This window comes from Onychostruthus taczanowskii, unplaced genomic scaffold (genome assembly GCF_017590055.1).
Source record: "Onychostruthus taczanowskii isolate IOZ18803 unplaced genomic scaffold, ASM1759005v1 scaffold5, whole genome shotgun sequence".
Taxonomy (NCBI): domain Eukaryota; kingdom Metazoa; phylum Chordata; class Aves; order Passeriformes; family Passeridae; genus Onychostruthus; species Onychostruthus taczanowskii.
The window spans coordinates 6,256,698-6,267,628 of NW_024502568.1; the positions used below are offsets into that span (position 1 = coordinate 6,256,698).

Genomic DNA, 10,931 nt, shown 5'->3' on the forward strand with positions numbered 1-10,931 from the left:
CAGCTTGGGTCAGGTGGCTGCGCAGAGCCGCTGCTGGGAAGCACATGGGTGTGCTTGTGTAACCATTGCTGCACGAGCACTGCCTCAGCTTTTCAAACCTCTTCAGTCAGGTTTTCCTTGAACCTTCTCCAGCCCAAGCAGAGCGAGTGGCTGGCTAGCAGAGGTCTCTGCGGTAGGAGCAGAGCCAGATTTGTCCCCAGAAGGCAGTGTGAGCTCCTTGTTAGTGGGCTTTTAATTTGGCTGCTCCTCTGCAGCACCCAGCAGACTGCTTCCCTTTCTGCTTTGAAAGGCTGGTCCAGCCCTCTCCCGAAGAGTTTGAAATAGGATGTTGCCTCCTGTGCCGCAGTCCCCAGTGTCAGGTCACGCTGCTCTTGCCCATGCTTAAAGGCATAGAGATGAACAGGTCCCTCCCGCTGTGGTCCTCCCTCCATCCTTGTCCTCCTGTCCCCCGGTACCCCTCTTTGTGCCCTCAGCCTCCTGGCTCTGTATGTGCCCTGTGCCTCCTCCGCAGTGCTGGGGCGGCAGCTGCCGTGGGCCGGGATGGTGCCCAGGAGAAGGGCGATAGGAGAGCGGCCGGTAGCAAGGGCCATTTTTCCGGTGTGCCGTTTCCACAGCTGGCGGTGGGGTCAGCAAATGCTGAAGGCCCAGGATGGCCAGGAAATACCGAATTAAGATATGGGGCGGGGCGCTGCCGCAGGACCCTTTGGCTCGGTCCCCGGGGGCGGGCGCGGGGCGGGGCGGCTCGGCTCGGCTCGGCTCGGCTCGGCTCGGCTCGGCTCGGCCCGCCCCGCTGCCAGAGCCGTTCCCAGCGCCGCCGCCTCATGGAGCCGCACGGGCCCGCCTGTCCCGGCAGCGTCCTCTTCGGTGAGCGGCCCCGGGCCAGGGGAGCGGGGACACGGGCAAGGGGGAGGGAGAGACGCGTGGGGGGTCACAGATGAATTGGAGAGGTGACACACGAGGCAGGGGTGTGGGGAGGAGAGAGACCTAGGAAGGTGATAGAGAGCTGTGGGGAGCAGGAGAGAGACGGGGCAGAAAGACTGGTGAGTATTGCGGACGGCGTGGAGGCTGCAAAAGGCACGTGGTGGGGGGAGGGACGCGTGTGGGGGCAATAGGAGCCGGGGGGCAGCAGAGACTTTGTGGGGGGAAGGCGGCAAGAGCGAGAGAGACACGTGGGCATGGAGAGACACGTGGAGGGAGGGCATTAAGTGCCGTGGGGGAAGGACGGCGTGGAGAGACACGTGTTCGACCGGCCTTGGGAGGCAGCAGGCTCATGCTGGGGGTCCCGGGGCGGGATGGGGGGAGCCGCGTGGGGTCTTGGTGTTCCGGCGGCTTTAGACGAGCGGGATGAATGGGGCGGTGTGTTGGCAGCCGCGGCTCTCCCGCTCCTCCGGTTAATGCCCCGCGCTCCCACGTCAGCGAGCCGCGGGCGCCTGTCGCAGGCCGGCGGGGCCGTGTCCCTCCTCTGCGGGGCCGTGTCCCTCCTCTCCGGGGCCGTGTCCCTCCTCTCCGGGGCCGTGTCCCTCCTCTCCGGGAGGGGTTTCGGCCGGGCCGCTCGGGGCCCTGCGCTGCTCCTGCGAGCCCGGCCAGGGCAGCGCGGGGCGAGGAGCGGAGTTGCAGCTCCCAAGGCCTTTTAGGCACGTGGGGTTCGGTCCTCTCCTCGGTAAATTTAATATGTAAGCATGGGAAAACAGAGGTCCTGCCCCGGGCTGCGCTGGTGAAGGCTGATTCCTCTCCCTTGGAAGTGCCGGCACTGGTATGCCGGGCTCAGCTCTGTGTTTTTCCGATCGGCCTCACGTTGGTGAATCATCCTGCAATAAGTAAACGCACCCAGGGCAGTTTAATCACTCCCTTTGGTCGGCTGAATCCTGATCCTAAGAGCTAAGGACGTAGTTATGCATCTCCCTTGTTCTTATAACTGTCTGAAGCATGTAATAAAATATGTCTCAAAACTTCTCTTGAGGGACTCCAGCTCCCTGCAGCTTGGCCTGGCATCCTCCCGTTGGGTTGTGCCTCATCATTCAGGTCTGGCACTCTGTCTCTGCTTCCAGACTCCCATTCAAGAAAAAGTTATACTGGCGATGGCATGAGCAGAGTCACTGTTTTGCCTGCTCCCTCCTGTTTCCCACAGTGGTGTGCCCTGACTGTTCAGCTCTCTGGAGAGGAAGAGCCTTGCCCTGCCAGTGCTTGGGAGCCTTGGGTGCCCATGGGCATTGCTTCATGGCAGCCTGCTTTGGGGACACCAGGTTTTGTCCCTGCATGGTGCAGAGGCAGGTGTGTGGTTTTATGGTACCCTGGAGCCCAGAGTGCACTGGTCTGATGCTGCTCCTCACATGAGAAAATAAAGAGTTTTAGGATGCCATGTGCGTGCCTGGCCAGGGCTGCCCCTCAGGGCCCTTTGCCTGTATTAACTGCTGTTGTGTAATGCTTGCTAGTGCTTTTTTAACTTCTTCTAGGCTGTGAGCTGACTGCCAGTACCAAATCCTACACATTTCAGGTGGATGAAGAAGACAACTCTGACCACATTTTAGCTCTGTCTGTGGTAAGAGAAATGTGAATTAACTGTGCTTGTTCTCTGCTGTAGTTCCCCATATCCTTATGTCCCTTTTCCAGGCTCATCCTCCTTTCTTGGCTGGGGTGGATCAGGGGACTCCCTTGGCTGAGGTCCCAGGACTGGCTGCTCTCAGGGCACGACACAGAGTGGTCACAATTATCCATGATACAGAGGTGCTTGTGCAAAGCCTGTGGTGGCAGGAGACTGCTGAGTAGGGGAATGCTCCAGGCAGGTGGTGAAGAAAAAAAAAATTCCCTTATATTTGACCTTGCTGGTGCTTCACACCAGATCCACACCAGCTGGGTCTCTGGCTTGTTGCTCCCCAAGCCCAGGTAAGTGCAGGGCTTCATTCCTGGCTCTTCCTGGGGGTGTTTTCTATCCTGGGAGCACAGAACCTGTCAGCATGGATCAGATCAGCAGAAAATGCAGCCCAGGTGCCATCCCTTTAGGTGACTGCAGTAACAGCTGTTGCAGCTGGGAAAGGCACAGAGCCCTCTCTGGGGCAGTCAGGGAACAATTGCCGTTGGGTTTTTCATTGCTCTCCCTGTTTTGTGGAGCAGCATCCCCATACTTGCATGACATCTGGGCTGGTAGCATTGCTGTGGGTTACTTGTCCTGTGGAGAGCTCCATCTGTCCCAGATGTGTCCCCTGGGAGAGCATTTGTTCACAATCTCCACTCCCACCCAGGTCTGCCTCACTGATGGTGCCAAGGACGAGTGCAACGTGGTGGAAGTCGTTGGGCGAAACCATGAGAACCAAGAGATTGCTGTGCCTGTGGCCAATCTGAAGTTGTCATGCCAGCCCTTGGTAAGAGGCTGATTTGAAGACTCAGGGGTGGATGGCTGCAGGGAACAGGACAGCTCTGGATGTTTGTGGATCCTGATCTAGGATCTGCAGCTCACAGGCAAATGCCCTGGGTACCCTTGGCCTGGCTGCAGGTGCCCTCAGATGGACATGTTTAACTGGGCCAGCTGCTGTACTGGCAACTACAGGATATTCTGCTTTTTGCCTCTGCCCCTAACTCAGCTCTGTCTCTGCTCTTTGCAGCTGAGTCTGGACAACTTCAAGCTGCAGCCTCCAGTGACCTTTCGCCTGGCAGCAGGCTCTGGCCCAGTGCACCTCGCCGGCTGGCACAGGATCAGTAAGGACTGAAGGGTGGGGAAAAGCTTGGGAGGAGTGAGGGGTATGAAGGGGCTCCAGTGTCAGCAATGTCCAGGGAGGTGCTGGGAGATGCACCTGGCATGCATGCTGTCCCTCCTTTGTGCTGGTTGCCCAGGGGCCATCTCAGTGCAGGGATTCCTTCCCTAAGGCCTTGCATGGGAAAAGGGCTCTGGATGTCTCTAACTGTCCCCTTTTTTTCATGTCTGCCTGTCACCATTCCCTTCTGAGACCTCCCTCCAGCTGGGATGCTGCTTATTTCCCACTTCTAGCTGCTGTGAAAGCTGCTTCAGAGCTCCTTGTGCTGCTCTGCTCTTGGGGTGCCTTGTGGGCCAGCTGTATTTGCACAGACATGCACTGGTGAGTAACAGCTGCTTGTGTGTCCCAGTGCACAGGGAAGATGTTTCCTTTGAGGAGGACGATGACTTGTCTGAGGAGGATGAGGAGGACCTTCCTCCTATTATGCCAGCCAAGAAGTAGGAGGAGGAAGGAGTAACTTGTCTCCAAGCAAGGTGAGGGGCCAGGCTGCCTTGGAGAAGGATCTGGGTGGCTGTGATACTGGTGTGGCAAGAGTGGGTGGAATGTGCTGCTGAAGTCTGCTGATCTCAACCTGGTTCTTCCCCTAGGTACTCACTGGGACTTCTCTCCCTGGATGGTTTTTACTTTGGATACCTGTTGCCAGGACCTCAACATTTGCTGCTTTTTTTTTTTTTTTTTTTTTTTTTTTAATGCTGTTTTAACTTTTTGGGGAGCAGGCCTGCTCCCAGCACTGAGGTGTTTCCTTTCACACAGCCCTGGGAGGGTGATCCCAAAACTGGGTGGATGCTGCTGGTGTATCCCCTCTCCCTGATCCCTGTTCTGGGAGTTGGGGATGGAGGAGGTGATCCTTACCCTGTGCCTTTTTGCTGTCCTGGACCTCTGCTCTGTGCACCCCCTTTCCCTGGCTGTGAAATACCCAGTCCTGGCCCCTTCTCCAGCAGATGGTGTAAAGCCAGTGTGGGACAGGCACTTTCACTGATTCTAATGTGTTTGCTTTTGCTTACTCACAGTTTGGTGGTTTTTTTATAGTTGGAAGTGTTGAAAGTGGGGCCCATGCTCTGTTCTCAGCTGCAGTTATGGTGGGGTGGGATTTTCTGATTTGGGGGAGGTTCTGGGTCAATCTGCATTGTAAAGAACTGTTCTTACACTCAATAAAGATCTCTCAGGCACCAGGTCTGAAGAAAGGTCCCTGCTGGCTGGCAGGTTCTTCCCATGCACACTTCAGTGGGGCAAGTTTCAGCTGTGACCTTTGCTGAGGAGTTGTGTCCCCCCACACCTGGGTACCTGGAGAGGGTTTGATCCTTTCTGCACTTCACCTAGGTGCCATTTCTCACCTGTGGTGGCTGGTTCTGCCCTTAAATGTTTCTCTGGCAGTTTCTCTGCAATCAGTCTTGCATTCTTGGCCCGTGTGTCAATGCCTGTCCCAGTCCTCCTTGCCTGAGACTCTGGATGTGTCCCTGAGAAGCACCATGGACTGTTTTGTCGTGCTGGCTCTGTTGATGCCCTGGGACAGTGAGTTTCTCAGTAGCCTGGACTCATGTAGGAGATCAGGGTGGATCCTCAGCTCAGGCTGTTTTCTAGATTGTGTTTCTCTCCTCTGGAACCTGTGCAGCTCCTTTACACCTACCCACTGTTTCCTTCTGGCCCCAAACAGGCCTTGCTTAGCTCTCAGAATGAGGCTTCAAAGCCCCTAGCAGCAAAGGGAAAAGGACTGAAGAAGAGTTGGCTCTGGGGAGATCTTTCTGTGGCATTTCAGTGCTTAAAGGGGGCTTGTAAGAAATATGGGGACAGATGTTTTAGCAGGGCCTGTTGAGGAGGGACAAGGGGTAATAATTTTAAACTAAAAGGGTTTATATAAATCAAATATAAGGAAGAAGGGCTTTTTACCCCCCTTGAGGGTGGTAAAACAATGGCACAGATCACCCAGAGACGTGGTAGATGTCCCATCCCCAAAAATATTCAAGATCGGGTTGAGCAGGGCTCTGAGCAACCTGATCTAGTTAAACATGGCACAGGGCTTAGACTAGATGGCCTCTAAAAGTCCCTTCCAACCCAAAAAAATTCCATGACTCCAAGACCGCTGGCATCCCAGCTCCGGGGAACGCGACCTGGGCTACCTGGACGGCAGCAGCGGGAAAAGCCGGCTCGGGGGAGCTGAAGCCCCTGTTTCGTGCGTGGCCCCGCAGCGGCGCGGGGGATGCGGGGGCTGGAGGGGCGGCGGGGCCGGCGCGGCACCGCCAGGGGGCAGGCGGGCTCTGCGGCCGCGCCGGGGCACCGGGCCCGCACCGGGACACCGGGCCCGCCGCACCGGGGCACCGGGCCCGTACCGGGGCACCGCGCCCGTACCGGGACACCGGGCCCGTACCGGGGCACCGGGCCCGCACCGGGACACCGGGCCCGCACCGGGACACCGGGCCCGTACCGGGGCACCGCGCCCGTACCGGGGCACCGGGCCCGCACCGGGACACCGCGCCCGTCGCTCCGCTCCCGCTGCCGGCTCTCCCGGGCATGGCCGCCCTCCCCGGCAGGGCATCCCGCCCTGCTGCTGCTCCTCTCCTGTCGGAGGGCGGGTGCGGCTGGCACGGGTGCTGTCCCCGGCGAGGTGCGGTGCCCCCCGCCATCCCGTGTGCCCGGGGCTGGCGCTCGGTGCCCGTGCCCACAGGCGCGGTCGGGTCTCTCGGCCAATCCCGTTGCCCTGGGAAGTTCCTAAGTAGCGGGACATTGCTGCAGCTGAGCTGGGTGAAGGGAGGCGGTAGCGGCCTCCCCGTGGGGCAGTGGATATTGGAGAGGTGTCCGTGGGCACACGCACCAGTGCCCTGTGCTGATGGTAGGAAAGGAGTCCTGGGCTTTGGGTGGAGCCGTGGCTGGGACAGCGCTGGGACGGTGCCCAGCCTCTGCCCCGGCTGGCACCCCATCACCTTGCAGATTTCCCTGGCTATGTGCACCTGGAAGGGGTCAGGGATAATCTGTCTGCCAGACCTTGACTGTGCTTGTGCTCCGCGGAAATGCAGCTTGACTCCAGGGGAACGGGAGACAGCCGACCATTTTTAACGAGGCGCTCTTGGAAGGGAGGGCTGGGAGAGGCAGCTGCTTCCAAGCCTGATGGGGAGTGATGAGTGGAGAGAATGGGCACTGCTCCGTCCTGGAAGGGTGGTACTGTTGCTTCACACAGAGTAGAAGAGGCTGTGTTGGCTAATAAGAAGGAGCATTTGGCCTCTTCATCAGTAAAAGGAGATTATTTCAGTACATCAGGGTTTCTAGGTAGCTGAAACAGAGGCAGGCAGGACTGTCCTGGCAGGGGGCAAAGGTGGACATGAGGGGAGGAGGCTTGAGGAGACAAAGCTTGTGTAGGACCCCACTGTAGGACCAGCTCAGCTCAAGATCCTGTCACGAGTGCTGGCTGGTGCCCAGTGCTGCTGCAGGGCAATGCCGTGGGAATTGGCTGCCCCCAACACAGGGGGAGCAATAGAGGAGCTGGGGTGTGTTGGTACTGCCAAGCCCCTTTCTAAGTGACTTTGGGAGGTTTGCTTCCTGCTCCCCAGCGATGTCACAGCCTTGATGTGCTCAGCTTGGGGAGAGGGAGATAAATGCTGAAATGTCAGGAGGCTGGGAGGGGGGATGCGCTCACACAGCACTTAATGGGGAAGGATGGGATTACAGGGGTCACGCTAGGTGAGCAGCTTCCTTCGTGGAGCTGATGGTATCAAAGCAGGTGCCCCCGGCTGCAAATACCTTGGGCAAACAAACAGGGCTGGCTAAGAGCAGGTGGGCTCGGGCATGGCTGGGCTGGGGGGTACTCAGTGCTGGTGGGGGTCTGGAGGCTTTCTGTGCACAGGGAGTGAGGCGTGGGGCTCCTGGTGTGAGGGCTGCCTTGCTGTCCACAGGGTGAGGGGGTAATCCAGTCGTGTTCTACGTACATACGTGAGCTCCCCATGCTGGAGACACACCTAAGGGTGTGGAGCCCACCAGTCTCCCAGCAGGGGATGGAGGTGCCAGTACCTGGGGAGCCAAATGATGTCCCAGTCCAGGTGGCTCTAGGATTGCTCTGGGAGTTGATTTGATCTGAGCATCCCCCCTCTCTGGTGCTCCAGGGCTCTGCATGCTGATACAGCTGGTGGTGGATCCCTCCCTGCTCTGGCAGCAGTGGGTAACCCTGCCCCTGGCTGAGCTATGCAGCAAAGAAATGGAGCTTAATGTGGAGCTCATCATGCATGAGGGTGGCTGTGCACCCATGGTGCCACACACCCCACAGCCCTCCCAAACGACCCTGCTGCTCCTGGTGAGAGGCTCAGGCTGCTTGCTGCAGGGCCTGGCTCAGGTGCAGCCTCTCTGGGCTGGGGCTTGGCTGCCTCCTCCCTCTGGGTGGCTGGGCCAGGCCAGCAGCTCCCAGAGGATGCTCTGATTTCAGAGGTCAGGTTTGAGTTGCTATTTCAGGGATGGAGGAGCAGGATGGGGAGCTGCTCTGCTGAGCGTGGCCAGGAAGTGGTTTTCCTTTTGATGCCCCAGCGGGTCCTGCCCCATCAGAGTTCTGGCTGGGTTTCAACTCTTTGTGGCTTAGACCACGGCCCCCGGGCGGCTGAGAAGCACAGCTGTGACTGTGCTGTAGGTGGGGCTGGTCCCCTGCTCCATGAGCTCCCTGTTGCTGGTTCCCACGCTGATCCAGGGTAAAGCTCTTTTTCTCTGAGTCTTGGCTGCCTGGACTTCCAAGGAAGTGCCGGGGACATCCCAGGAGATGCACATCCCGTTATCCTGCAGTGCAGCAGCTCTGCAGAGTGGGCAGAGAGCCATGTGGCACCCTGGTGGCAGCAGGAGCCAGAAAAAGGGCCAGCAGAGCCACCTTTAGCTGGGACTGCCCTGATGGTGGGTGTGATGAGTGTCCTGTTCTCCAGTGTGTTATCTGACTGTGCCACCCCTGTTCCATCCTGCCAGCAGTGGGCACGGCTACCTCTGCTATTGCCTCGGGGAGCCAGGGCAGGCCCCGGTAGGGCTGAGCTGAGGACAGACTGCAAACAAGGGAGGCAGCAGCAGGATCTGGAAGGGCCAGGCTGCCAGTAATTCCCATCCTCTTCCCATCAATGTGCTTTCAAAGGGAAATGGTGCTGGTGCACTGTGTGGGAATGGCCTTCTCTGCTGGAAAAACTGAAGCTCAGGTCTGGTGTCATCTCCTGCCTGCTGGTGCTCAGACACGTGCTGGGTCCTCCCCAGGCTGCCTCAAGTTTATTGGGAGCTTGGATGTGTGGCTGTTCACCCACTGAGTGTTCTGTGGGAGGAGAAGAGGCTCCTCCTGCTCCCACTTGCACGGCAGATGTCTGGATTCACATCTGGCACAGGAGTTAGCTCTTGCCCGGGGTGGTGGCAGGCTGTGATAACGTGGCTGCTTGTGATGTGGACTGTGTCCCCAGTCCCACAGCGCTGCCCAGAATACAAGAGGAGGCTGTTTCCATGAAGGTGCTGCTGTGGCAGCTGTGACATTTTGTTCTGCACTAAGGATCCAGCTGGAGAAGCACGGGATAATGTTGGAGCAGGGGTTGTGTGGGTTTAAATTCACAGACCCATAAAGCAGGTGCTAAAAGTGCATGTGTTTGGGCCGTGGCAGAGAGCTCCATGCGAGGCAGCCTGGGCTGAGGCTCCCTGCAGCTGTCCCACACTGTCCCCTCCTGTCCCCTGCACAGCCACCTCGCATCAGGGCAGCGTTGGCAGCTCTGTGCTCAGCACCCTCAGCCCAAAGGTCGCAGGTGTCCTGCCCTCCAATGGCCACACGTCCCTGCCAGGCTGGTGGCATCCAGGAGAACGGGGCCTGCCTGGAGCATCTGGGCTGTGTCCCAAGGGGATTCAGGATCTCTCAGAGTTTTTCTCTCAGGGATGTCAGTGGCAGAGCCCTAGGCTGGATGGGCAGGATTTATCTTCTGTGGTATCCTTGCTGGTGATGTCTCTGCCAGGGCCTGGGAGACACCTCACACTACTCCATACTCCATTCCCTGCTCCACTGACAGGCTCTTAGGCAGGAAAAGACCCCCACGCTGCAGTGCATGAGGTTTTTGGTGCTGGATAGAAAGGGTTGTTGCTGATGGGCAGAGTAGAGGATGAGGAGGGCAGAGTAGAGGATGAGGAGAGCAGAGGGGACAGGGACTCTGCCTGTGGCTGGGTTTGTCCTGCTAGAACTCCTAATGCTCAGCTCACAGGGGAAGGCAGCATGGTCTAGCAGTGGGGCTTGGCCATTGGGAGGTAGGATTTTGGCTCCTGGGGAAAAAATGGAAGTAGAATGTTTGGAGAGCTCTCAAACTCTATCTGAATTCCCTGGGCATTTGCACCTGTGCCTAGGCTGACTCCCTGCAGCCCTGACCCACCCCTGCACATCCTGCAGATGGTGTCTGCACCATGATGGCAGCTTGGGTTGTGCATGCCATGGCCACACTCCAGGGTGGCATGAAGTCCCCTACGTCAGCTGGTACTGGGGTGAAACCAGTTACAGGCTGTCTCCAGCCTCTGGCTTTTGTTTTGCCTGTGACCATATGTTCTCCACCTTCCTAAAACACAGAGGTCTGCAGGGCAGCACAGAGACCAGGCATGGCCTGGGCATGGAAGCTGGCAAGGGGCACAGTTCTTGTGCCAGTTCTCATCCCAGCATGCGGTGGGGGCTGTGGGGTTGACAGAAGATGAAGGGCTGGGCATGGATAAGGACTAGCAGGGGGTTTGGGGCAGGCCCGTGGCATGATGGTTCATGGAGGACTGTCTCCCCCAAAGGTGGGGGGCTGCAGCCAATTCTGGACATCAGCAAGCACTGTGTGTGTCCACCTCCACTCTCCTTTGGGGATTGCTCCCACTGGCCCTACTGTCTGCCCATAGCCCCAGCTCTCCCAGGCCATGTGGGGCGCCCCGGGGCCTGGCTCCTCGGGGCCAGGGTCAGGATGAGCTGTGGCTCTGTTGGGCTGCGATGTCAAAGGGGCCATAACCCTGGTGTTTTGCAAACTCCTGGGGTCAGCAGTTCAGCTGCCACTGACACAGAGGCCCAGAGACACACACGGGCATTTTGGGTGGATGCTGTAAGCAAACAAACGAAGGTAGAGTTACAGCGATGTACAGCCCCCCCTGGGCCATGCTGTTGGTTTTAGGCTTAACCCCACTGTGGGCTGGGTGTAGAAGTCCTCTTCCTAAGAGGACCCAAACCAAGCCAAACTGCCT

The 10,931-nt window shown here is 58.3% G+C and overlaps 1 protein-coding gene across 1 annotated transcript; it reads left to right on the forward strand.

The window, feature by feature from the left end:
* The first annotated feature begins 711 nt into the window (after positions 1–711).
* On the forward strand, positions 712–4,918 carry NPM3 (nucleophosmin/nucleoplasmin 3). Its single transcript, XM_041415965.1, has 6 exons — positions 712–864; positions 2,454–2,539; positions 3,240–3,359; positions 3,600–3,693; positions 4,099–4,222; positions 4,337–4,918. Exons 1-5 carry the CDS (start codon positions 822–824, stop codon positions 4,188–4,190), a joined length of 435 nt encoding a protein of 144 aa, XP_041271899.1. The 5' UTR covers positions 712–821; the 3' UTR covers positions 4,191–4,222; positions 4,337–4,918.
* The last annotated feature ends 6,013 nt before the right edge of the window (positions 4,919–10,931 follow it).